Source organism: Nyctereutes procyonoides, unplaced genomic scaffold (assembly GCF_905146905.1).
Source record: "Nyctereutes procyonoides isolate TBG_1078 unplaced genomic scaffold, NYPRO_anot_genome, whole genome shotgun sequence".
Classification (NCBI taxonomy): Eukaryota; Metazoa; Chordata; class Mammalia; order Carnivora; family Canidae; genus Nyctereutes; species Nyctereutes procyonoides.
Genome location: NW_026575025.1, coordinates 9,470,814 through 9,498,491, shown reverse-complemented (window position 1 = coordinate 9,498,491; position 27,678 = coordinate 9,470,814). Strand labels below are relative to the sequence as shown.

At 44.8% G+C, this 27,678-nt stretch overlaps 1 protein-coding gene across 2 annotated transcripts in view; it reads left to right on the top strand.

The window, feature by feature from the left end:
* Nucleotides 1–27,274, top strand: part of KDM2A (lysine demethylase 2A) — a 115,385-nt gene extending 88,111 nt beyond the window's left edge. For both annotated transcript variants that reach the window (XM_055310134.1, XM_055310138.1), the window contains exons 12-21: nucleotides 1,349–1,743; nucleotides 12,454–12,537; nucleotides 14,388–14,657; nucleotides 15,231–15,362; nucleotides 17,558–17,647; nucleotides 19,565–20,277; nucleotides 22,215–22,378; nucleotides 22,782–22,940; nucleotides 23,512–23,727; nucleotides 24,140–27,274. In XM_055310134.1, the coding sequence (XP_055166109.1) occupies nucleotides 1,349–1,743; nucleotides 12,454–12,537; nucleotides 14,388–14,657; nucleotides 15,231–15,362; nucleotides 17,558–17,647; nucleotides 19,565–20,277; nucleotides 22,215–22,378; nucleotides 22,782–22,940; nucleotides 23,512–23,727; nucleotides 24,140–24,321 (2,405 nt within the window). In that variant the 3' untranslated portion in view covers nucleotides 24,322–27,274. The remainder of the gene's footprint in view (nucleotides 1–1,348; nucleotides 1,744–12,453; nucleotides 12,538–14,387; nucleotides 14,658–15,230; nucleotides 15,363–17,557; nucleotides 17,648–19,564; nucleotides 20,278–22,214; nucleotides 22,379–22,781; nucleotides 22,941–23,511; nucleotides 23,728–24,139) is intronic.
* The last annotated feature ends 404 nt before the right edge of the window (nucleotides 27,275–27,678 follow it).

Genomic DNA, 27,678 nt, shown 5'->3' with positions numbered 1-27,678 from the left:
CATGGAGCCTGTTTCTCCCTCTGCCTGTGTCTCTGCCTCTCTCTCTCTCACTGTGTGCCTATCATAAATAAATAAAAAAAAAATTAAAAAAGAAAATAAAAAATGACCACCCAGTACATGAAAGCAGGATACAGAATTGTATATGCAGCATAATCCCAGTGCAATCGTAGTCATGCACATATGCTTAGAAAAAGATGGAGGGGCACCTGCATGGCTCAGTTAAGTGCCTTCAGATCAGGTCATGATCTCAGGGTCCTGGGATGGGCTCCCTGTTCAGTGGGCTCCCTGTTCAGTGGGAAGCCTGCTTTTGTCTCTCCCTCTGCCTGCTGCTCCCCCTGCTTGTGCATGCTCGCTCTTGCTCTCTCTGTCTCTCTCTCTCTCTCTGTCAAATAAATAAATAAAATTTTTAAAAAGAGAGAAAGAAAAAGATGGAAAGAAAATATATCAGCTGTTGACGTTTTATCCAAGGATGGAGGGATAAGAGGTGACTTATTCTTTGCACCATCCTATATTTTCAAAATTAATAGTAAATATAGATTATCTTTTTTCCCATTTGGATTGGTTAACTTTTATAGTTTTCTTTTTTTTAAGTTTTTATTCAATTTCCAGTTCATTCAAATTCCAGTTAGTGCAGTGTAATATTAGTTTCAATGGGCAGTATAGTGATTCGTCTCTTCATACAGCACCTGGTGCTCATCACAATTACCCTTCTTAATCCCATCACTTATTTCACCCATACCTCCACCCACCACCCCTCTGGTAACCATCAGTTTGTTTGTATGTTTAAGAATCTGTTTCTTGTATTACTTTCATAATAAAGAATCAGTGAACATTTAACAATTTTTCTTTTGTTAAAACTTGACTATCAAAATCTTTCTTTTAAAAAAATACTTGCTTTATTTTGTTAGCCATATTGATAGGATTTCAATTCTGAAGTTTGTAATTTTATGACCAGAACTTTTAACAAAACTATGAGTAATGTGCTTCATACTATCTGCTTTTTAAAAGTTATGAAATCATAACCTCAAATTTCAGTTTGGACTTGAAACTAATTCACAGCCATTTTCAGCTGACTTATTTCTAGCACACAGTTGACGGACTCTTCCCCAACCTTTTGAAAAATCAGTTGATCATTCACATAGTTGTCCTTCTGACTCAGGAACATATTCTTACCTGTAACTATGATTTTCAGCAGTGGGCAAAATGGGTTGAGATAAGGAGAGACCATTTTAAAATGTCACAGCCTCATCATTTATAACCTCAGGGTCCCTCCCATGCTGCTGTTTTCTCTTGTTGATCACATGGTCAAGTGTCATGTTCTTACTATATTTTTTCTTCCTACTGGCAGATTTGGAGTTAAATGGGTTGGAATCTGGAAATGGGGATGAGGAAGCAGTGGATCGAGAACCAAGGCGCCTGAGCAATAGGCGTTCTGTCCTCACTAGCCCTGTAGCCAATGGGGTCAACCTGGATTATGACGGACTGGGCAAAACCTGCCGAAGTCTTCCAAGTCTGAAGAAAACCTTGTCAGGGGACTCATCCTCTGACTCTAGCCGGGGCTCCCACAATGGCCAAGTGTGGGATCCTCAGTGTAGTCCCCGAAAGGACAGACAGGTGCATCTGACCCATTTTGAGCTTGAAGGCCTTCGCTGTCTTGTAGATAAGTTGGAGTCTCTGCCACTGCACAAGAAATGTGTCCCCACAGGAATAGAAGATGAAGATGCTCTTATTGCTGACGTGAAGGTAAGGGTTGGTTATGTTGTATAACAGCCATTGATCTGGCTGGGGCAGGCATTTTCTCAATTCTTAGAAAGTACAGGAATTCTGGTTAATCCCTGGTGCATTCAGAAAGAAGTTAATATATATGTGTGAGTGTGTGTGTTGTACAGTGTTTGATTTCCTAGAATGAGATTAAGTCCCTGCTATGAAAATACTGACACTTGTATGTTCAGTTAGGACTTAAATTTAGTTTTAAAAATGCAGATTTCAGATACATCCTAAAAATAAAGGCGAACCTAAGAAAGTATCAGTATTAGGAAATACTAAATTTAAACAAGTTATCCTCAGATAGAGGCTTGTTTCAGAATAAAAGTGGCCAATAGCCATCTCTAGCAGTCTCACCCCAAGCAGACAAGAAGCTTTTTTTATGCTGGGTGTTGTTGAATAGGTTTCACATATTTAGTTTCAAATTTATCTACTACTAAGATTTAAATTAAAAAAAAGACTTAAATACATCAAGACAGCTTGAGAAGTATCTTTATAAGTATAATCTGTCCTGGGGCGCCTGGCTGGCTCAGTCAGTGGAACATGCGGCTCTTGATCTCAGGGTAGAGAGTTCAATCCCCACATTGGGCATAGAGATTTTAAGAAAAGACAAACATAACAACCTATCCTATTGCTTTATCAAGTTTCTTCACGTTATATTTTTTTCTACTTTTTCAAGAGCTCTCCCAGTATTAGTTCTTTTCAGAGCCTATTCCAACCTTCATGTATTGATCTCAAAGGAATGAACTTATTTTTCAGGAATCCAGATTTCAGCTGTCTAAATTGGAGGAAGGTCTTTTAAGTTTTTCCTCACAAATAACCATTACCATGAATACCAAAAAGTATAAAGCTGGGAATATTAATATTCTCTTTAAATCATCACTTGGAACTACATTTTGGGTACAGGGCATGTGAATTAGAAAACTGGTTTGCAATTGGTAATATGTGTTTATTTTCAAAACCTATCATACAGATTATTTTAAGCCACAGAAGAATTTATATTGAATAATTTTATGTGCCCTAAGAAAGATGGGCTAAATATTTCAGTATGTCTGTTCCATCCCTGACTCCTTATTCACATTTTTCCTTGGCCACTTCTGCCATCCACCTCAGGAAAGAATTCTGATCTCCAGGATAGGACCTGAAGTTTTTTTTTTTTTTTTTTTCTGCTTTTTCTTTTTATGGTAAACTGTTTAATTGTATCTTATCATTTATGCATCAGTGAAAGGGTAAAAAACTAAAGAGGCTAAAAAAGAGTGGTATCTGGTGAGGTTGGTCCTCTCTAGTAGTGATAGAAATGGGACAGTTGGTTTTATAGTTTGGTTTTATAAGGTTTGTTCTAAAAGAGACAGGTGTTGAGACGCCTGGATGGCCCAGCATTTGAGCGTCTGCCTTTGGCTCAGTTTGTGATCCTGGTCTGGGATCAAGTCCCACATCAGGCTCCCTGTGGGGAGTCTGCTTCTCCCTCTGTCTATGTCTCTGCTTCTCTCTGTGATTCTCAGGAATAATTAAAATCTTAAAAAATATAAAATAAAATAAAATGATAAGATAAAATAAGAGACAGGTGTTATCATTGTAGCTTGTATTTAGGGGAGGAGATGATAAAGTTCCAGATAGTTCTATAATGATTGATGTGCAGCAAAATAAACTTAGCCATACTTTTCCAGACTCATAAACTAGATTCCAAATTCACTTTCCACCCTTGAATGAGCAAAGAACATTTAAATTTTTTCTTTTCTATTGTGATAATAGGACATATGTATTTTTACTTTCCTGAGAGTTTGACTCTAGCATCTTTCCTTTTTTTCCTCAGAAGTTTCTTTTTTATGTAGCTATTCCATCATAGGTACATGTAGGAAACATTAATTAACTTGCCTTTAGGATCCATAAGAAGAAAGATTTCTAAGTTTATATCTCACTGACATTCCTTTGGTCCAGATATCTATATTTCATTAAAAAGATTAAGGGATTTAGGGGATCCCTGGGTGGCTCAGTGGTTTAGCACCTGCCTTCAGACCAAGGCATGATCCTGGAGTCCTGGGATCGAGTCCCTCATCGGCCTCCCTGCATGGAGCCTGCTTCTCCCTCTGCCTGTGTCTCTGCCTCTCTCTCTCTCTCCCTCTTGAATAAATAAATAAAATCTTAAAAAAAAAAAAAGATTAATGGATTTGACTCCATTGAATCCAGTTGTAGGAAGCCATATTATAATCCACTAGTCAGTTGTACAAGGTCAAGTATCCTGATAGAAGTACATAAACTCCCTTACTAAAATAGTTAAGATATTTAAGGAGGCAGAGTGAAAAAAAAAAAGGCAGAGTGATGGAAAATGTAGAAAAATTTGCATCAAATACTAAGCAGAATAAAAGGAGGCAGCAAGAAAGGGAATGAGTTAAAAAGATCTCTAAAGAGGGCTCTTAGCATTATGAAAAGTATCTAGAGAAAGCTTCCTTTTATTTGTCAGGAATCATGAAAAACATGGCAGCCACCACAGTCTAAGATAGAGTTGCATAGAGACCAGAGCATGAGGAAGGAATGGCCACCAGAATGACTAGTAGGCTGGCAGTGTTTGATTATTCCTGCAGGGGCTTGTCCACACCTTGTCTTATTTACCCAAGAACATAGTTAAAATGCAGCTGATACCAGAAGACAGCAGATTTAGATCCCAACTCTGCAGGTACTTTCACTTAAGATCAAATAGATTAAATTATTCCTACATTTGACCATTTGTGTTTAATCTGAGCTTCAGACAATAGTGAGTTTAGAGCTTCAATACTTTGAGAATCTGAACATCATCCAAAAGAGAAGTTTTGGATTGGGTAGGTGCCAGTACTGCACAGCTGGAGACTGCAGTGCTAGAGAACTTGGTGCGTGTAGCATAGGAGCCTGCACTGCAGTAGAGGATAACAGCAAGCCCAGAGTTTACTCTTCCTTCAGAGAGAGGAATTGTTTCTTGTTCCTTGTTGCAGCCTGTATGGCTCTCATGAAGAACTAGCAGAAGAGATGAGACCAAAAGTGGTGAGATGAAAGATCCATGATTCTGTATCCCTGAAAGAAAAGGCCATTTTAGTAATGGTAGGAAAAGGCTTTGAAGATTCTAAAATGTGAAATTCTGCATTGTTGGAGAAAGATCATAGAATATAAAGTTGGAAGGGATTAGATAAAAAGGGGGATATTAAAAAGTGTTGACTTTTTTTTAAAGATTTTATTTATTCATGAGATACACAGAGAAAGAGAGAGAGAGAGGCAGAGACACAGCCAGAGGGAGAAGCAGGCTCCATGCAGGAAGCCTGATGTGGGACTCGATCCCAGGACTCCAGGATCACACCCTGGTCTGAAGGCAGGCACTGAACCGCTGAGCCACCCAGGGATCCCCTTTACTTATTGATAAAGATCAGGGGAAAGTAATCACTATGTATGTTTGGGAATGTATGGTAACTTTGACTCTTAAAAGTGTACTAAAGGTAGAATGGAATTCTCTCCCACTGTGAGATAATCTTGAATCTCTGAAATAGAGAAGTCTTGTGCTTGATAGATGGTGAATAAAGAGACAGAATCTAGAGCAGTGTGTATAGTACAATCCCATTAATGTGAGAAAAAGTCTCTTTGTATGTGCATTGCAGGGGTGCTGGAGAGAGGGACATCTCAACTGCTGACAGTGGGTCACAGCAGTGTGGTAGCAGTCAGTTGGAAGACTGAGTTTTTAATTAGACCTTATTGTTTGTATTTATTTAGGTCATAAAGTCACTCTTAATATATGTACATAGATAAAAAGTTTTTAATATATCAATGTGTTTGGCTGCCCAGCTTAGTGAAACAAATTCAGTGTTGTATATTTATTTTCTTGGTTCCCAAAGCTTTTTTTTTTTTTTTTAAGATTTTATTTATTCACAAGAGACAGAGAGAGAGAGAGACAGAGACATAGGCAGAGGTAGAAGCAGGCTCCCTGCAGGGAGCCCAAGATGGAACTCAATCCTGGGACCGAGGATGAAGCCCTGAGCTGAAGGCAAATGCTCAAGCACTAAGCCACTCAGGTGTCCCTCTCTAAACTTTTTTTTTTTTAAGATTTTATTTGTATATTCATGAGAGACATAGAGAGAGTGGCAGAGACATAGAGGGAGAAGCAGGCTCCTCACAGGGAGCCCGATGTGGGACTCGATCTCTGCACCAGGGATTATGCCCTGAGTCACTCAGGTGTCCCTCTAAGCTATTTTGATAAGCTTGGCAAACATGTGATTTTTGGTCAAGGTACTAGATGTATGAAAGCCTATTTTCTCTTCTGTAAAATAACATCTACCTCAGTGGAGCTATTCTGAAAATTAATGGTAATGTTAGTAGAGTACTTAATAAGCCAAATCACTATTGCAAAAAAACAAAATACATGTTACAAATGTATGAGTTAATTTATTCCACTACTCTGAATCATGCCTGCCTAGCCTCTGTGCCAGGAACCAAACTGAGTGTAAATATGCAAACATGTTATGGATGAAGCCCTCAAGGGGCTTACTATTCATTGGTGAAGCAGGCATTTAAATGGACTGAGAGGGCAGCCCTGGTGGCTCAGCGGTTTAGCGCCTGCCTTCAGCCCAGGGTGTGATCCTGGAGACCCGGGATCGAGTCCCACGTCAGGCTCCCTGCATGGAGCCTACTTCTCCCTCTGCCTGTGTTTCTGCCTCTCTCTCTCTGTGTGTCTTTCTCAAATAAATAAATAAATAAATAAATAAATAAATAAATAAATAAATAAATAAAATCTTTAAAAAAATAAAAATAAATGGACTGAGAAAATAAGTACACTCTAGGTTTACAGGTACCATGCATGACATAAAGTGCTGAGTGAACACGGAGTATAGATGGCTGAATTCTGCCCTAAGGGAAGTCTTCATTCAAAAATTAAAGGGCATCTGGCTGGCTCAGTCGAAAGAGCATTATGACTCTTGATCTTGGGGTCATGAGTTTTCACCCCATGTTGGCTCAGTTAAGTGTGTGCCTTTGGCTCGGGTCATGATCCCAGAGTTTTGGAATGGACTCCCACATCGGGCTTTCTGCTCAGCACAGTGCCTGCTTCTCCCTCTCCCTCTGCTTCTCCCCCGGCTTGTACTCTCATGCTCTCTTTCAATAAAATAAATAAAATCTTTATTAAAACCTTTATATAAATAAAATCTTTAAAAAACGGTTTGCTTCATCTGACACTTTGGGGGGTGATTCTACCACTAGTTAAAGAGAAGAATTGGTAGAGGACCCAATATTAGATCTTAATCCATGAAGCCAGATTGGGGTGGGGGGGGGAGGCAACTTCTATATATGAAACTTAATTTGCAATTTTTTTGTTTTTTGGGTTTTTTTTTAAGATTGTATTTATTTATTTGATAGAGTGAGCATAAGTGGGGTGAGGGGCAGAGGGAGAAGCAGACTCCCTGCCAAGCAGGGAGCCCACCCAAAGCAGGGGGCTCAGTCCAAGAACTCCAAGATCATGCATGACCTGAGCCAAAGGCAGACGCTTAACTGACTGAGCCTCCCAGGCACTCCATTTTCAGTCTTTACTGTTATTTGTAATAATTCACACATTATTACTAAGTAGAAAGTTTTGTTTTTTTTGTTTTTTTTTTTTTAATTTTTTATGATAGAGAGAGAGAGAGAGAGAGAGAGAGAGAAGAGGCAGAGACACAAGCAGAGGGAGAAGCAGGCTCCATGCACCGGAAGCCCGATGTGGGATTCGATCCTGGGTCTCCAGGATCACGCCCTGGGCCAAAGGCAGGCGCCAAACCGCTGCGCCACCCAGGGATCCCTGAAAGTTTTGTTTTTGTTTACTTATTTTTTTAAAGTAAACTCTCCAACCCATGTGGGGCTCGAACTCACCACCCCAGTACCGAGTTATGTGCTCCACTGACTGAGCAGCCAGGGGCTCCTAAATAGAAAATTTTAAATAATTTAACAGCTACAAGGCATATCAGGTTAGGTTAAAATACACATAATTCTTCAAAGTTTTTATTTTTATATTACATAATGTCATGCTTACTAATTCTGATCTTTGTTGCCTATCTTTTATTCTAAATTAGTAGAAAAAAATTGATCTTGTTTAATTTATGATTTGGAAATTTAGTGGGAGTCAGTTCCCTAGTATCCTTTCTGGTTTTTGTTCTTTCCTGGTAGCCTTTAGGGTTTTCACTTGCTACAACTTGATAACATGTTTGTCCTAAGTATTGGTTCTTTATCATCCCTCCAGGTTAGATAGATCTAAAAGGAAAAACGGATTTTCCAAGAAGACCTTTCACACTATTAAGGAAAACTTTTCAGACATTAATAGGCTGATTGCACTTGGTCTTTGAGTCTTAAGATAAATCCAGATGAGAGGTTTAGGATTAGAATGGTCATAGAAACTTTCAGGAAGAGCTTGGTCAAAAAGCAGAGAACCTCCCTCCTTTCCTTGGTAAACTACTGTAAAAATTAAAATATGTAGTCTCTCCAGGCAAAGCCTAGGCCTCATAAATGAGCCTATTAGCCACTGACTCTGCACCAGAAACTCACTGAAACAACTGTCCTGGAAATAAGAATGTTTCCTAGCTAGGTTCTTAGTGGCCTGAGATGTTTATTTCAAAGCAACTTCTGTAATTTCTGGAAAAGCCACATACATTTATGAGAATCTAAATATTACATAAATTTGGCTCCAAAATACAGTGCACTGTAGCCTGAGACTGCTTGTTCAGTCTGAGCTTCACCCTGATTCAATTAGTGTATGGAGAGTTTGTGACACACATCACTTGAGGGACTGTCAGAAGTGGCATCAAGATGTCTGACAAGATGCAGGGTCTGCTGCTTCATTCAGGGAACGCCAAGAATAGGGCAGGCAAGGGCGCTTGGGTGCCTCAATCAGTTATGCGTCTGCTTTCTGCTCAGGTCATGATCCAGGAGTCCTGGGATCTCAGGTCCTGGTCTCCCTGCTCAGCTGGAAGTCTGTTTCTCCCTCTCCCTATGCTGCCCCCCTCCCTTGTGCTGTTTCTCTCTATATATCTAATAAATTAAATCTAAAAAAAAAAAAAAAAGAATGGAGCAGGCAAAACTACTAGAATAGAAAATGAATTGGAAAGGTTCAGGAGTGCTGGAGTGGGAGCAGTCTCAGGGGCAGGGTCCCAGGAGACTGGCGGACACAAATTCAGTGGTTTCTTGAGCTGGTGCCAAGGCAGAAAAATAAAGCACCTTAACCTGAGATTTAGCCTCAGCTAGCTTGACTTGGTCATGATGGAGCTGCTAGAAGAGCTGCCTAGGCATTTCTGTTAACGGTGGTGGAGTGCCCAATCCCAACCAGAGGCAGGCATCTGTTGTAGACGTAGTTATTAAACAGACATATGTATTGAATATGTCAATATTGGTTAAAATGTGTCGTTCCTGAAGGTTTTTCTGGAAACACGTATGCTCATTCTGGATTCTGGGTTTGGGAGAGTGAGGGCAGGTGAAGCAGGCGGGCGTGCCAGCAGAAAGGAAACTCAGAGGAGCTCAACTTGGTTGCCTGGCTCTTGCACAGGCTGAACTTCGGGCGACTTGCCGTTTGCCTGAAGAGCAGGAGGGAGAAGTGTGTGTGCGCGCGCGCGCGCGCGCGCGTGTGTGTGTGTGGGGGGGGGGGTCAGCGGGAGAGAGTGCTGGCTGTAACAATAAGAGGTGACCCTGAGGGGAAGGGTGTGGATGGAGACAAGGACGCTCTCGGGCCCAGATGCCGAATGGGTTAAAGCCTTTCCTTTTGCTGGCGCCTTCCGAAGTCGGCCAGAGGGAGCCCTCCAGGGCCGGCCTTGGTTCTCCTATTGCAGTGGTGGTTGGAGGGAGGAGGCGGGGGGGCGCGGCCCAGCTCGCCTCCCGGGCAGCCTTTCCTCCAATCACAGGCCCGACAGCCCTCGCCAAGCACACCCCTCCCGACTCTGCAGCAGGACGGCTGGGCCCTCTGCCTGGCTCGCTCACTCGAGCTCAGCTCCCCCTCCTGCCATCTTCCGTTGCAAAGCATTTCTGGGAGCTGCATGTGGGTGACGCAGCAGCATTGTTCGCAGGCACAGGAAGCCGCGGCTGAGCTGAAGGGCTCGAGAAGGAGCTCAGAGCACGACACGCTGCTCCCTCTGGGTAGCCTGAGGGGTTGTAGCCGGACTGCCCTGCCTGATGTACTTTGGGAGATTCCAGAATTTTCAAGTAAATTGGGATTTTCCTAGAGGGAGAAAACCTAACTCCTTCAGCACAACTTCCAATACAGAAAACAAAACAAAGACGCTGGGGAAACTTCAACCGAGAGCCTCGGCAGCTCCAGAGCGACGAGAAACACAAGGTCAGGCGGGCGGGCGGCAAACCCTTTCTGGCTTGGGGTGTGTGTAACTGTAGGGACTTTGTCTCAGCAAAGAGGCAGAAGAACAGCCTACTGGGCAAGTCCAGGACAATGCTCAGGTTACTTAGTGTTGTTTGAGCCGTCATTGCACTTGTTCCCTCTCCTGGTGGGATGTGCTTCAGAATTGGGTCGCTTGGCTTTTGGGAATCCTTTTCCCTTCTCTGTCCAGACGCCCACTGTTCTCTTCCCCTTCCTGTGATGTGTGGGGTGTGGGCTTGTGTTTGAATGTTCTCCCGAATGCCAGGAGCCTAGATAGGCGTCAGCCTTTCCGCACTCCACCCCCGCTCTCTGCTCCCCGTCCCAAACCCCCTCTGGTGAAGGGTGGTGGCTTCTTTATATGGTTTCTTGGAGGGCCTCATCTGGAGTCTGCCTTTTTTGATGAAGCTGGGTGAGCTTGGTTGTATGGCCCCAACAAAATAAGGCTTGGAAGGAAATCTGCATTTCCCTCCACACCCACACAGACCCCAGTAACTATGTCGTCTATGTGTGAACAGCTGCCCCCACCCCCACGCAGACACAGTTTCTCCACCTACCTTTCCCTGTCCCCCACAAAAAATCTTGCAGGTAGAATTAGACTGCTTCTGGTGAACAGTTAGGTTCCTTTCCTCCTCTTAAACAATCGCAGATCTTTCTGTGCGGTCTGTTTTGCTGAAAGTGGAAAGTCCCTGTTTGTGGACAGCTCAGTGCTCTCCGGCAGAGGAAATGGGCAGAGTCCTACTCCTCGGCTGTACGACATGGGGGAGGGGAACTGTACACTCCCTAGCACACATTTTGAATGAACCTGAATTTTTCACCCTAGGGAGATTAGGAGCCCCTACTGGAGCCTAGTCCCACGTGGCACCGCACCTCGCCTCTTCACCCCCACACTGTGGGGTGTTAAACAGGAGGCTTCAGAATAGGATGCCATAGCAACTTGAAGTAAATAAAACGTCTGCAAATGAAATCAGTTTGGGGGAGGGTGAGAGGCATCTGGAGCCTTGGCAAAAGGGATCTTCGTGGAGGAGCTTCCTGGGTGTAAGTTTTAAAGGGTCTTTCTGAGTTCCAACTCTGGGATTTAGGTTACCATCCTTTGCTTAAGAATGAAAATGCTTGGAGAAAAGGGCTTCATGCTTCAGAAAGTCCTGGTCTCTAGGCATAGAGCCCATAGGATTATGGAAATGATTATTAAAAATGGCTCAGGCATGCTCACTGTCCAGGATCAAAGTTTAGTTTTTGTTGAAACAATTAATATACTAGGGCAGCCTGAAAGGAATCTTGTAACTTGTCTTCTGGATTTGTGTTCTTTTGCTTTTACCTTTGCATTAGGGCTCATGAGGTTAAAGGAAGAGGGATTTCAATCTGCTAGAAGGTTTGGGACTCAGAAATTTCTGTCTAAAACATAAAGACTGTCTTCCAAAAAACACTCAACTAGTATGATTCACTTAAGTGGCAGTTTCTTACTGTAGCATTGTCCTCAAGTCATTCAAACTAGATTGGTTAAAGCCATCAAAACTGTTGCCCCTAAGATTGTTCCTGTTCCATTTATAAGAATAAAGCCAAATAATTACTTTATGTGTGTGTGAGAGATTGATTGAGTGGTTGATTTGAAGTTGAGATTTCCATAACCAGCCTTAGAAGAATATAATTCGGGATCCCTGGGTGGCGCAGCGGTTTGGCGCCTGTCTTTGGCCCGGGGCGCGATCCTGGAGACCCGGGATCGAATCCCACATCGGGCTCCCGGTGCATGGAGCCTGCTTCTCCCTCTGCCTATGTCTCTGCCTCTTTCTCTCTCACTGTGTGCCTATCATAAATAAATAAAATAAAATAATAAAATAAAATAAAATAAGAATATGACTCTGGGTTGAATCGATACATTAAGACTCTGCCTTTCATACTATTAATCCAGTATTAGCCAGTCCTTTTTTGCCACTTTGCTGAGATCTGCAAAATGAAGGCAGTACTCCTGGATAATATTCATTGATACTGAAAAGTAAAGGGGCAATATTAAGTTTTACTGCCATATATAGAACTGGGTGACAAGTAACACTTGTCGCCATGTAGCTAGTTACTTCAGCATACATACTAACAGTACAGTGAGTATTACAAGTGTGGGATTGGGAGCAAAGGTAAATTACAAGTCTTGATAGTACCACACTAGTTTGAGTTTTCTCTTTCATCTTCAATTTATTTGTTTTGCAGTGAGTCTCTAAATGAAAGGAAAACACAGTTGCCAGCCTGCCCTTCCCATGTTGCTCTTGGGGACTGAGGCTAAGTCTGAATGCTGCTGGGAGTGGTTGGCTCTTTGTTCACTGTTCCTGCTTTCTTCCCCCTCTTCTGTCCTATCCTACCCTTAGATTTTGCTGGAGGAGCTTGCCAACAGCGATCCCAAGTTAGCCCTCACTGGAGTCCCTATAGTACAGTGGCCAAAAAGGGATAAGGTAAGAAATGATTCTTTTTGATCTTCAGGCTGCTGAAGCATGTTGCTGGCTGACTATCACCATTCCAAAAAGAAAAAGAACTAGAGGCAGCAGCTTTTGGTGCATTAATATAAACTGACAGGAAATCATTTTTCGGTTCTGTTTTAACTCTTCGGTCAGGGTAATTGACTATCTTTGGAAGTGACTCTCTTAACTATCAAACTAGGAACTTGGGATCCCTGGGTGGCGCAGAGGTTTGGCGCCTGCCTTTGGCCCAGGGCGCGATCCTGGAGACCCGGGATCGAATCCCAAGTCGGGCTCCCAGTGCATGGAGCCTGCTTCTCCCTCTGCCTGTGTCTCTGCCTCTCTCTCTCTCTCTCTGTGTGTGACTATCATAAATAAATAAAAATTAAAAAAAAAAAAAACAACAAACTAGGAACTTGCCTCCAGGTTTGGATGCAAAAGTGTGCGTTTATTCACCAGAATGGATCTATTCTTATCCTTTTGGCCCTGTGATTCAGTTATTTCACAGATATATTTTTTTAACTAGTTAAAGTAATCATATATATTTAAATGATGGGAGTGTTTCTATGATGGAATGAATGCACACTAAAAAAAAAACCTTTAATTTGGATTTTTCAGTATCAAATGGAAAAAAGAAGGAATTACCTGTTAGCTAATAAATTGCCAGTTATGAATTTTCATGCCTCTTCAGTTAGGTCCCATATAATTTTTTCCCGTATTGTCCTTTGTCAAGGTTATTAAATAAAAGTAAGAATTCTGATCCTGTCCATGAGTCTGGCAAATACGAAGGTCCTTCTTCGGTGTTTCCCAGTTGAAATTTGCAGAGCCATCCCATTCCAAGAGTGTTAAGGTATATCGCTCTAAAAGACAAAGAACCACTTCCTAGGTAGAGGAGTCCCAGTTAACCTATGCTTGACTGCATGAGACTGCCTTTATACAGTTTAGTCATTTCTGGCTGTTGAATATGTTGTGTAAGAAACATGTTTAAGGGGGCAGCCCCAGTGGCACAGCAGTTTAGTGCCGCCTGCAGCCCAGGGCGTGATCCTGGAGACCCAGGATCGAGTCCCACATCAGGCTCCTGCATGGAGCCTGCTTCTCCCTCTGCCTGTGTCTCTGTGCCTCTCTCTCTCACTCTCTCTCTCTCTCTGTCTCTCATGAATAAATAAATAAAAATCTTTAAAAAAAAAAAAGAAAGAAAAGAAAGAAACATGTTTAAGGCACCATGGAAAATTAAAGAACTAAAAGATCCAGTCCTTGTTCTCGAAAAGATCACTATGACAAATACAAGTAATAAAATTATAAATATATAGCTGAGAGATGTATTCTAAACTTAAAGGTCTACTGGAGTGTCTGTTATGTACCAGATTCAGAATAATAAATAAGCAAGATCCATCTCACCCTGAAGTAGTTTATAGTCTTCTTTATGAGTATCTTCTGAGTAATAATATTCAGGATAAGGAAATATTGGAGGGCCCTTGGAGTGACTTTGGCACATAGAAAGCTTCAAGGAGGGGCAAGTGTCACAGCTCAACAGAGTGAGAGGGATGTAGCTGAAATAAATAGCCTGAAGGGATTGGCAAACATTTTCTGTAAAGGTAAATATAATAAATACTTTCAGTTTTGCAGGCCATCGAATCTCTGTGGCAGTTTCTCAACTCTGCCACTGCATGTGAAAGCAGCCGTAGACCATGCTGAGCATCACTCTGTTCCAGTTAAATTTCATTTACAAAAACAGGCAGTGGGCAGATTTGTCCATGGGCCATAGTTTGGCAGGCTGTGTAATCTTCTACCTTTTCCAGTCCTTAAAGCAACTTGATATATTTGACCTCACTGTTTTCTCTTTCCAGCTTAAATTCCCCGCCCGACCAAAGGTGCGGGTTCCTACCATCCCCATCACAAAGCCTCACACTATGAAGCCAGCTCCTCGGTTAACACCCGTGAGGCCAGCTGCCGCCTCCCCTATAGTGTCAGGAGCCAGGCGGAGACGAGTACGCTGTCGGAAATGCAAGGCATGTGTGCAAGGAGAGTGTGGTGTCTGCCACTACTGCAGGGACATGAAGAAGTTTGGGGGACCTGGCCGCATGAAGCAGTCCTGTGTCCTTCGGCAGTGCTTGGCAGTAAGTGGCATGCTGAGTAAAGACCTTGGGGGAGAGTTGGAGGGGGGATGGGCCAGAAGGATAAGAATAGATCCATTCTGGTGAATGGACATTTCACATTTCACATCCAGACCTGGAGGGGTGGTACCAAAGGGGCTGAGGTATAGGTAGTGAGAGTTTGAGAGACTCCAGAGATGGAAAGGAGAAGTTATTCTCTTTGGCTTGCTTTGTTTTGTCCCTTTTCTCTCAGGGTTCAGAAGGAAGATACCTAATACTAAAAATGATCCTATTTAATCTTTCATCCTTTTTCACCCAGTTTTCAGATGAGAACACAGTATTCCAGGAGCACATCACTGCTGTCCATCCCTCTTCAAGTGGAGGGACCTATAAGGCCTATGACAGACTGGGGAGAATAAACTGGTCTCTATAGGTTTCTCGTTCTCCCTGTCTTCTTCCTCCACTGGTTTCCATGTTCCCTGAGTGCTCCCAAGAGAATTACAGGAAACAAAGAACCCATCTTGAGTTAAAGGGAAGCTGGACCGATAAGGATCTAAGTCTGCTCTTTTCTTGGTTTCTATCTTCGTCTTCTTGTAGCCCAGACTGCCTCACTCTGTCACATGTTCCCTCTGTGGAGAGGTGGATCAAAATGAAGAGACACAGGACTTCGAGAAGAAACTCATGGAATGCTGTATCTGCAATGAGATTGTTCATCCTGGCTGCCTCCAGGTGAGGAGAGGCCTAAGGGGCCTCTGAGGCCTTAGCTGGTAGAATGTCTGAAGGCACTGAGTAGAACAGAGGAGTGTGAGAATCTGTCATAAGAGGCTACCAGCATCCCTAATTTGGACTGTCAGCTATGGGTCATGTCATGGTCTAACATCTGGCCTTGATTCAGATGTCTAGACTGTGTGTCAGCCACTGTGCTAGACTCTGAGGATAGCTCAGGACACAAAATAGTAGTCCCTGTTCCTGTCCTCATGGAGCTCGCAGTCTGGCTTCCAAAGAGTGTATTTGGAGTCTCCAGGCCATTGTGGAACTGCCAGGTCTGTTTTGGAATGCCTCATGCCTTTAATCATCTCCACTACGTACTTCTCTGTATCTCTGGATATTAGTTCCTGAAAGATGATGAGAGGAATAGTATCAGCTAACACTTAATGAGTGCTTATTCTGTAGCAGTCTTGGTATGCACTTGAAGACCTCTAAGAAAAAGTAATAGGGAAGTTGACGTAATCTCTAAGAGGTCACAATCAACTCTTAAAGCAAGGACCCTGTGCAGAAGCTCCTTAAGTGATACTAAGATGTAGTTGGGGTGGAGAACCATGATTGATTGGTTGATTAATTGAAAGAGAATCTTAAGCAGGCTTCCCCTGCCAGCTCCGAGCCCAGTGTAGGGCTCTATCTCAAACCCTGCAATCGTGACCCAAGCCAAAATTAAGAGTTGATACTTAACCAGCTGAGCCACTCAGGGCCTCCAGGGAACCTCTGTTTTACGTGCATTCTGTTGTTTATACCTTTTTTTGTTTGTTTGCTTTGGTTTTTTTGGTTTTTTAAAGATTATTTATGTGAGAGGGATGCCTGGGTGGCTCAGCCATTGAGCATCTGCCTTTGGCTCAGGCCATGATCCCGAGATCCCAGGATCCAGTCCCACATCAGGCTCCCTTAATGGAGGCTGCTTCTCCCTCTGCCTCTGTCTCTGCCTCTCTATCTCTCTCTCTCTCTCATGAATAAATAAATAAAATCTTTAAAAAAATAAATAAAGATTATTTATTTGAGAGAGAGAGTGCATGAGCAGGGGCAAAGAGAGAAGGAGAGAGAATCTCAAGTAGCAACTTCACTGAGCATGGAGCCCGATGCAGGGTTCAATCCCACGATTCTGAGATAATGGCCTGAGCCAAAATCAAGAGTCGGAAGCTTAATGACTAAGCCACCCAGGCACCTCTCTTGTTTACATCTTTAAGACAGCCCTGTGAAGTTAGGTCTACCCTATTTCTTCATATTTCTTTCAATTTAAAGAACATTGGTTGCTGATATTTTGTTGATTTTTCCAAAGGTGACAACTATATCATGACTGCCACCTGGCTGACAGGGATTGTAAGATACTGTTAATTGTGAGAAGCAGCCCAATTTTAGAAATATTCAAGTGTGAAAAAATATGCATTTTAGGATCAATAAAATAGGATATCATCTCCATGTTGATAAAAAAAAAGTGTTTACTATATGCCAAGCATTTTCCTAAACACTTAACAGGTAATTCATTTAATGCTCACCACAATCCCATAAGATAGGAATTGTTATTTACCCCCCACTTTACAGATGAGAACATAGAGTCACAGAGACTAGGCCACTAGTGTCTGAACCCAAGCAGTCATAATTACTATGCCCCACTATCAAGATGAGGTCTGGCACCTTCCAAATTGTCTGATCAGTTCCTTTTGCAAAGTGGCATGAGACTCTCAGGAAAATAAATGTTTTTAAGACTTTATTTATTTATTCATGAGAGACACAGGCAGAGAGAGAAGCAGGCTTCATGCAGGAGCCCAATGCGGGACTCAATCCCAGAACCCCGGTTTCACGACCCGAGCCAAAGGTAGATGCTCAATTACTGAGCCACCCAGACACCCCCATATATATATATAATGAGATATATATATTTGTATGTCAGGAGAGACTCCAGATTGACCCAAACTCTTGGGAATCTCCTAATGGAATCTAAGTTGATCAAGTAATCAAGACAGAGGGTGGCCATTCTCCCTGTGGCTGGGTTTTTCCTCCGGTGGGCCAATGCATTTATGAATGGGTAACTTCCAGATTTTTCTCAACCATGTGGCTGTTATTGTCTGATAAAGGAGACTTAAACAAGGGCATTTGTTTTTTTCGTTTTGTTTTGTTTTGTTTTTTAATTTAACATCTCTGTCTTCTTTCAGATGGATGGAGAGGGGCTGCTTAATGAGGAATTGCCAAATTGCTGGGAGTGTCCAAAGTGCTACCAGGAGGACAGCTCGGAGAAAGCCCAGGTAAGGGAGCTTTTTCCAGATTTCCACTGGAGAAAAAAGGAAACCTCAAGCTTAGGGATGGCTAGAATACATTTGCTTTTGCAACTTTATTCTTATGGTTTTTCTGACCCACAGATTATTTTGTATTGTGTTTGACATCTTCTTCCCTCCTTTGGTTATTTTTCTTTTATTTTGAGTTTTTAGTGTTTGTCTTTTTTGTAGTACTGAATACTGTTCTACTTGGGGCCTGCAAATTGCTGAGGTCTTTTTATACTCTGGGATCCTAGAAAAAGAGGTAGCACAGCTGAGTTGTGTGAAGAGAGCAGTGAGGCAAGAACAGTTGTTCCTGAGGAGTGAAACTAGAGGGAAGGCAGTAACCTGAGGCAGCTGGTAGGTACAGTCGTGTGCTGGAGTTTCCAGTTAAGCAAACCCAGCATTTTTGTCCTCTTCACCTTTGTGGCCTTGCAGAAAGCTCCACCCATGTGCCCAAACATGTCCTACGGAGGCAGCCCCTCCCTGCAAGGGGACCAGTGCCATAACCTTGGCCCTGCGTAGCTGAGGTTGCTGGCCCGATGGATAATGTCAGAGGGCCAAAAGGACTCTAGTTACTCAGGCCAGCAAGAACGAGACCCGTTGAGGGCATATATGGAGGAGGCAGCTGGCCTAGTGGCAGCCATCCAGGCCCTGGTGGTCTCCTCCAGGTGCATTGCACAGGAGTAGGGACAAGTTTCCTGTCTTCTATTTCTTCCCACTTGTGCGCTGAGGTAGTTGAATTTTCAGTCTCTCTTGGAGTGCAGAGATTTCTAGAGCTGACCAGTGCTGAAGTTCTCCTTACCCCTGCTCCTTACACTGGGAGCTTTTATATCTCTTTTCATTGGCATACCAGTGGTGGGCGTATGCCTCCCTCCTGCAGCAGGTGGGTTGATGGATGCTGTGTTTTAGTGTTAACCTTCTTGCATTGTAAAAGCCAGCACCTAAAAGATGATCAATTCTCTTCCAACCATAATGCTCTAAGAAGGTACAGAGAAAAGGGAGCGGGCTTGTTGCTGAGGGACAGAAACTGTCTCCTTGAGGAAAATGTGAACCACTGTTCGCTGATCCCTAGTGGAACACTGGTTCCGCATTATCACATCAGTCACGGTGGGCTCCAGGACAAGACAGGTGTCATAGGATGAGGTTGTAGGCCTTTATGGAATGTTGGCTTCACTGAACCCAAATTCCTCTTCTTCATCCAGCACAGATTCCTCTGGAGCATCACAGTTCCTCACAGAGGTTCTCATTCTCTGCTTTATCTTACTTGCAATTGGTCTCTAGGGATAGGGTGGGGTGCTGAGTAGAAGCAGCAGCCTGGCTCAGACGCTGGTGGAGCTGAAAGTGGTGTTTACTGCTGTCAGATTCTGTGTCCTAGTTCAAACGGTATATGTAGGATGCTTTTCCTCTACCACAAGCATCTACAATCAGAAGCATCTCCTGGGTGAAGGAGCTAAATTAGAGACAGAATTTAAAATGGTCAGATTGCATAGGGGTAAAGTTGTGGCCTCTTTAAAGGATATCTTTATCCAGGGAATTATAATCCAAAAATTGGGGCAAGAGATGAATAAAGTGGGCTGTGGAATCATGCAGCCCAAATTTAGATCTCACTCCTCTGTACTTGGACACAAACCTTTCTGTCACAGGTAGATTCCCAAGTGACTTATTTGAAGGGTTTATTCTGTAATCAGCTTTCTCCGGCACAGAGTTGAGCACAGTTGTTGATCCAGGCATATTGCAGACTCCAAGGAGGTGACCACCCTCTAGCATGCAGGTACCCCTTTCCCCATAGAAGAGAAGCAGTCTAGTCTGTCTTCTAGTCTCCTCAGAACAACAGTGAGGCTCACTGTAAATCTAGAGGGTTTTGGAGTAACGCACTGATGGGGCTTTGGGGGACCTGTTTTGCAGAAGCGGAAAATTGAAGAGAGTGATGAAGAAGCCGTGCAAGCCAAAGTCCTGCGGCCCCTGCGGAGCTGCGACGAGCCCCTCACACCCCCGCCTCACTCACCCACTTCTATGCTGCAGCTCATCCATGACCCAGTCTCCCCCCGGGGTATGGTGACTCGGTCATCCCCTGGGGCTGGCCCCAGCGACCACCACAGTGCCAGCCGCGATGAGCGCTTCAAACGGCGGCAGTTGCTGCGGCTGCAGGCCACAGAGCGCACCATGGTACGGGAAAAGGAGAACAATCCCAGCGGCAAAAAGGAGCTGTCTGAAGTTGAGAAAGCCAAGATCCGGGGATCGTACCTCACTGTCACGCTACAGAGGCCCACCAAAGAGCTCCACGGGACATCCATTGTGCCCAAGCTGCAGGCCATCACGGCCTCATCTGCCAACCTTCGCCATTCCCCCCGTGTGCTAGTGCAGCACTGCCCAGCCCGAACCCCCCAGCGTGGGGACGAGGAGGGGCTGGGGGGAGAGGAGGAGGAAGAGGAGGAGGAGGAGGAGGAAGATGACAGTGCAGAGGAGGGGGGTGCAGCCAGGCTGAATGGCCGGGGCAGTTGGGCTCAGGATGGAGACGAAAGCTGGATGCAGCGGGAGGTCTGGATGTCTGTCTTCCGCTACCTCAGCCGCAGAGAACTTTGTGAATGTATGCGAGTGTGCAAGACGTGGTATAAATGGTGAGCAGGGATACAGGGATCAGGAGTAGGGGTACGGGAGTAGGTGGCAGGTTTTCCATATGAGAACTGCATGTGTCTTGGCATCTGGAGGCTTGCTGGGTCCCAAAAGATTGAGTCAATCCATCTGTTTCCTAGACAGTGGGTCCTATTAAAGATGTGGCCATTGTGCCTACAGGTATCCTCAGGAAAATTTGGCCCTTTGCTTTCTCTCCCTGCTCCATACTTTCCCATCTCTCTTCACTGGATACTTGAAACTGATTTGGGGGATGGATTTTTTACAGTTTTGCTAAAACTTCAGTCATCAGTTTCCCCCTCAAATAGGCTATACTCATCACACATTTGTTGAGAGTGTGACTCTGTGCCAGTCACTTCTTTTGCTGGTGACACTGATGACTGCTTTTAAGCCCCTGCCTCAGTTACCTCTCTGTCTCGTGAAAGAGGTGGACATGCTTTCCAAAAAATGTGAATGTTTTCACAGTTTTCCAGGTTTTGTTCTTATCCCCCAAGTCTGGCCCAGAATTCCTTTCCAGGAAGCAGGGTCCAGTTTTGAAACTTAAGACTTAACTCGTCCTTCCTAACGAGACCTACCATTTTTTCTCAAGTTAAACAGTAAAACATTTAGGGGGAAAAGTCCCTCAAGATGATAAACAGACGTTTCCATAGGGCCTTATTTTCCCTGCAGCTCCTAGACCCTAGGACATAACCCATACCTTGTGTCTGGGTCGAACCCAATTACAGTAATTCTTAGAGCGTAAGTAATTATTAGACAACTTGTAGACCACTGTCCTTACTGGGATCATGTTAGAAATGCAGATTCTGGGGGCCTGTTTCAGTACTCCTGAGTCAGAACCTTTGGGGGTGGGGCCAGGCAATCTGTATGTTTTCCAGGGGCTTCTGATAGGTGTTAAACTCTGAGCTTCACTACTCTATCATTAATAGCTTGTTTTTGCCATACAAGTCTCATGTGCCACTGGTGAAATATTTTCAGTCTTTAAATAAAGACATCATTCTCTGCAAACACAAGTTTACTTCCCAAAACTGAATTAATATATGACCTAACTAAATTCTCCTAATATTTTCTCTTTGTAGGGCCAATGGGTCTGCCTGGCTCTATCCCTCAGTTTCCAGGCCAAGCCATATAAGACTTGTACTATATGCTGTCTCCCCTTCCCCTGCTAACCAGACTCTGAGCTGGCCTTGGGGGCAAGGGCTGTAAAATATTAAACAGAAGCCTGCATATTGCAGTGCTATTTGTGGCCTATGGACTGTAGATTGCAGTGGAAAGGCAGGCCTTTCCCTTCTAGTTCTTTCCTGAATGGGACCAGAAAATAAAAAGGACAGCACTGAAGCAGAAACCCAAGACAGGGAGAAGACTCTCCTGGCCTGATAATAAAGAGCCTCTTTTGGCCTGATACAGTAACGGGCTCTTTGTAGAGCTTAAGGCAGGATGGATTGTAGCTGTGCCGAGGAATGCCCTGCATCCCAGGCAGCTGGCTGTGACTGACAAGGGAGAAAATGGAAGCAAGCCTAAGACTTCAGGCAGTAAATCATTTTTTTTAGTATTTAACTTCCACAAGCTTTGGTGGGAGCCATACCATTTTACTGCAAATGAGGGGTTATAGTATATTGGTTGCTGTGTATTCCTAACAATTGTGTTCTTAACCCTTCCAGAGTAAATTGGTTAACTGGTCATTATCTACTATTTAAACCTAGAGGGTTGCCGTAGAGGGCAAGCCCTTTTCTCTGAGGCAAAAAAAAAAACAAAAAAAACAAAAAAAAAAACAATAGGGAATGGTCCTTGTCTGCTTGTAGAAGAGCATAGGCAGGGTAGCTCTCTAGGCACTCTTCTTTATCCAAAAGCCTGCAGCACCCTTTGATGGGAGCTCCTCCAACAAGGGGTACTGGGTTATTGACGGCCAGTTCTCTTTCTGTCACAGGTGCTGCGACAAGAGACTTTGGACAAAAATTGACTTGAGTAGGTGTAAGGCTATTGTACCCCAGGCTCTCAGTGGCATCATCAAGAGGCAGCCAGTCAGCCTTGACCTCAGTTGGACCAACATCTCCAAGAAACAGTTGACGTGGCTTGTCAACAGGCTGCCAGGTGAGCAAGCTGGCTGTAGGCATTGCTACCTAAAATTGCTTTAGGGCAGTTTCAGGCAGCAGTCCCATGCCATTGTCCTCTTCCTGCTTTAGCAGGGGCTTCACCCAGGACCCCCTAACTGCCAGTCCCCAAAGCACCACTCCAGACTAGCTGGACTAGACGATTATCACCCCAGACAGTGAAGAGAGTAGGCACAACCACTGAAGAGATTTGAGTAAGATACTGCCATGGTCGGGCCCATAGGAATGCCTTGTTCCCCTCAGCATTTTGAGGTCTTAGGAAGATAGGAAGTCCTCACACTTACCACATTGCTCTGGTAGGAACTGAGTAATTGGTTTTACCACCAAAGCAAGACAGTGTAATAGAGTATATGGTTGCATGTCTATATCTCTTCCTGTTGCAGGACTGAAAGACCTCCTCCTAGCAGGCTGTTCCTGGTCTGCAGTCTCTGCCCTCAGCACCTCCAGCTGCCCCCTTCTCAGGACCCTTGATCTTCGGTGGGCAGTAGGAATCAAGGACCCTCAAATTCGGGACTTGCTGACTCCACCAGCTGATAAACCAGGTAAGCTCTGGGCTTGACTTCTCTGCATTCATCTTAGGGTAGCTTTGTCTTTCAATAGACTTTGTCCTCAGAAACTAAAGAAGTGTCAGAAATGATGTTGTGGGTATGTGCAAATGGAGAACAGAGTGATGGCCTGTGTATAAGTACAGGTTACTGTTTACATCCATCTACTTGCCTACAGACAAAGGAGGGAATACATCTTAGGAGGTACTAGAGTTTGGGACCCAGATAGTATAATCCTGAGGAAGTCCAGGAAAGCTTCATGGCTGAGGTAGGACATTAAAAGTGGTCTAAAAAAGCGTGGGAGTATGGAGAGGGGTGGAGCGTTGCACACATACCCTTTCACTGTGTAAGTGAGGCATAATCTAGCAGCTGAGAAGAAAGAAAACGTGTCTGGTTTCCTAGAAACTGCCCCCACACACCGCTCACTCCCTGCAGGCAGGGCTGGGTGTGGGCAGTTCTGCTTAACCTCTGCAAGGAGGCCTGGCTAGGAAGGAGCTGAGCTGTCTGCAATTTTGGAGCCAGACTAGAGGGAAGAGTTTTGACTTAGGTTCTCTCCTTGCTTGTGCAGGTCAGGACAATCGCAGTAAACTCCGGAACATGACCGACTTCCGGCTGGCAGGCCTTGACATCACAGACGCCACACTTCGCCTCATCATTCGCCACATGCCCCTCCTTTCTCGACTCGACCTCAGTCACTGCAGCCACCTGACAGATCAGTCCTCTAATCTGCTCACCGCTGTCGGGTCTTCCACTCGCTACTCCCTCACAGAGCTCAACATGGCAGGTATGCTACTGTGATGTTTCATGACAGACCATGCCCAGCTCTGCCTGGAGCTTGACCAGTAAAACAGAGAACCTGATCTGTTGATTGAACTAAATTATGTCATTTCCTCATATCTGGACAAGGACATGGATTTCTCTCTCTTTTAACTGATTAGGGGATGGAGACCTCAAATAGTTGTCTGGTGCCCAAGGGTTAGGTGGCCATCATCGGCTGTGGTTTGGTCAGCCTTGTGTTGCAGGGAGTGAGGGAGTCTTCATGAGATCCTTCTGGTCTTTGAGCCGAGTAGTTAAGAAACTAAGGGGGCTTTTGCTTTAGCATTTTAAGGGGGGAAAGAGCTTGGGAACTGAGCAGCAGATGCAGGCTCCTGTGGCTGTGTGTACACAGCATTGTCCTTGTGGTCACTTCCCCACAGGTTGCAATAAATTGACAGATCAGACCCTGATCTACTTACGGCGCATCGCCAATGTCACCTTGATCGACCTTCGAGGATGCAAGCAGATCACTCGAAAAGCCTGCGAGCACTTCATCTCAGACTTGTCCATCAACAGTCTCTACTGCCTGTCTGACGAGAAGCTGATACAGAAGATCAGCTAAAATACACGCAGCCCAGACTGAACAGGAAACCGATCTTCCCCTGACTCCCCAGCCAGGAGAGCCTCTCTCCCTGACCCTGCACGGGCTCTGAGGCCAGCGTCACACTCCCTCTCTGCTCTCCTGTCCCTTGAGCCCTTCCCCTACAGGCGGGGCAGAGAGGGTGGTAGACACCAGGCTTACCTGCCTGCTCCTCTCCCTCCCAAGGAGAAAGGAGTAGCAAATTGATCCGAATCTGAGGGGAAAGCACAGGCTGTGTGCAGTCATGGTGCCTGCTTGCTTGCTCCCCTGCCCGTCCGCCTGCTCGCTCATTGGCCAGGAGGCCGGGCTCTCAGTTCGGGGTGTCTGTGCAACCGTCATCTGTGCCGGGTCCTGGGGCCCTTCTCCCCATCCATGGTCCCCAGCTGTGCCTGGTTCTGAGCAAATTTCCAGGGAAGAAAGCGGCCCTGTCTCCGTGGCCAGGTTCTCCTTGTGGTGTCCAGTGTGTGTCTCTCCTCCACCACACTCTCCCGGCTTCTGCAGGAGGGGCCAGCAGCCCCAGAAAGGCCAGACCCGTGCCGATCATACTGGTGCTGTTGAGGTGTCTAAAACCTCTCATCCGTGTCCATGCTCTCCCCCTTCCTTTAGCTTGATCCTGTCTGATGCCCGTGGTAGTTCACGTAATGAGGTTACCCCACCCCAGACTTGCCCACTAGTCTCTATGAGGTCCTTATTGCACTTATTGGGGTTGAAGCTCTTTAGAGGAGCTGGAACTGTGTACCCCAGGGACACCCCCATTTTATTGCTTCCTAGGCAGATTCTGAGACAGGCACCATTTCCTTGTTCTCCCTCTTCAGCCTCCCACTGCCCTTTCCACATGTTCCTCCTTCCTGCCTGGACAGGGCTTTCCCAGGATGCATGTCCTCAGAGGGAACAGCCTATCTCCCCGAGCTGGGGAGAGCAGAGAACTTGGCTAGATCCCCACCTGCCTCCCAGCAGGCTCTGGGCGTCCAGTGTGGTGTAGCCCCCAGAGCCCAGGCCTGTGTTTAGCCCAATGGCTCACTGATCTGGCACCTTGTGGCAGGGTGGGGGGTCCTGCTTTGAAGCCAGTCACCTGCCCTCTGCCTGTAGCCGTGGAAGGGGGTGTGCATGTGCCTCTGTGTGTGTGGCTGAGTGTATTACACGTGTGTGTGGAGGGAGGGAGGGAGGGGAGCATGGTGTCTCCCGCTCCACCGCCCTGTGTCAAGCCCCATCAGCTGCCCCCTTTTACTTTGCATTGAACGGCCTGTCCAAAGATCCTCTCTCTAGGGCAGCAGAGAGCTTTTTGCACTTTAAAAAAAAAAAAAAAAGAAAAGAAGAAAAAAAAAGAAAGGTCGGTCGGAATTTCTTTTGGGTCAATATTTAAGTGTGTGAGGAGATGCTCAATAGCAGCAGCCTGTGGCAAGAGCTTATAAATGATAGATGCGGATTTGCACTCTGCTCCCCATCTGTGAGGATAGCGATAGCACAACCGAGCCCCGCCTTCTCATCCTCCAACCCCCTCCCTTTCTGGCCCCTTTCCTGCAGCCCAGTCTCAGGCTCTCCTCCTCCTGAAACCCTCCAGGGGAGGGGAAGGAGCCCAGGCACCAGGGGTCTGAAGTTTGAGCCACCCTGAGGAGAGACGCCAACTGCACACTTGCCACTTCCAAAGCAATAGAGGCAGAGGGACCCCCTCTTTGCCACCTAGCCCAGCTTTGAGCCTGGCATTGACTGGCCTCCTAAGAGAAAACTGGGTCCTGGTAAGGGATGGCATCGTGTCTGTTTCTTCCAATCTGCTGATTGTCTTGGCTGCACCTTTAAAAGCAGCAGTCTGCTCCCATGACCCTCTGCCCCTTCCATTGGTCTCCAGGCCCCGGTGAGCTGGGGCTGAAACTTTGAGGAAATGCCAGTGACTTATTCCAGAGTGCCTCAGTTAGGGGAACTTCTCTGTAAAGAACCCTGGGTATTGAGCAAAAACCTTATTAATATTATTGTTAATGACCTATAATTGGAAGCTTCCTGCCTTTTTTTGGTTGCTCCTGTGGAAAGTACTGAAAAGATTGTTTCGTTTTGTTGTCTTTTTATAAAAGGGGAGGTGGAGAGACCCCTTCAGAGCAGGGATTGTGCCGGGAGAGTGCCTCTGACTTTGGGACATTTCATCCACAGAAATTTCCAAGATGATGGTTGGGGGGGTGGGGGACAGTTTTTATTTTTGTTTGTTTCTGGTTTGGGAAAACAAGCATTTTTACCGCACACGTAAATTGGTCAGCAGGAAAGGGAGCCCAGGAGTGGTAGCAGATGGACCTATGCCCTTGCTGGGTTTCCTTTTTCTCTAGGACTGTGAGTGGGGGGAAATGGTTTTTAGAGGTGAGGGTTATTAGTCCCTGTGGAGGAAAGAAATGTCTCTGGGGACAGAGGATCCCGGGAGTCCCATCGCATTTCCTGTAATCTGCTCTGAGATGTGGCCTTGCCAGGAGAGCCTGCCCTCCTCAGAACGCAGGGCCAGACACCCCGCCTCCATCTTTCCAAGCACCGGGGCGAAAAACCACAAAGGAAAGGAAGAAAATTTATATATATATAATATAAAATCACTTGGTGATTAAAAAATAACTGCTACATAAATAAAACTCCTAAAGTCACTATGTTTAAAGGGTTTGGTTGTGTTTTTTTGTTTTTCGGAGAAATATTGTAAATATATATTTTTTGTTGCTGATTTAGAGTCAATCTCCAATGTTGTGCTAAAAAATTTAAATTAAATGTAAGCATTAAGGGGACAAGTCCTGCTATCTCAGTTGAGACATTGGGGTTATTTTGGGCCAGGGAAGGAGGGAAGCTTGTTGGACTTTTGTTTTCTAAACGTTCTCCACTATTGGTTTTAGAAGGAGCAAGGACATCTTTCCTCTGACACATGGGAATGGGAGATATTTGTGTAATAAAATTTTTAAAAGACAAAAAAGAACTAGCCTCCAGTGGGAAATATTTTGATTTGGGTGTTTTGCGTTTGGGGTTCTTTCCTTCCTTCCTTTCCTTCCTTCCTTGCTTCTCTCTCTCTTTCTCTCTCTCTCTCTCTCTCTCTCTCTCTCTCTTAAATAAAACGGCTTTAAAAACTAAAACTAAAAACCTTTTCTGCCTTGGTGTGAGTGTGTGAAAGTGTCAGAAGGTCATTCAGGCTCTGGTGCTGGGGGCCAAGGCCAAGATTTACCTGTTTCATTCTTCTCTGAGCAGAAGCAGCAGAACTGCTATGTCCCTGTACTACTTCCCTTTCCTTTTTTTTTTTCCTTTTATATCAAAAAGCATGACTTGTTTCTAGAAACACCATACTATTTTACTTTATCAAGGTGAAACTTTTAATGGATGTGCAAA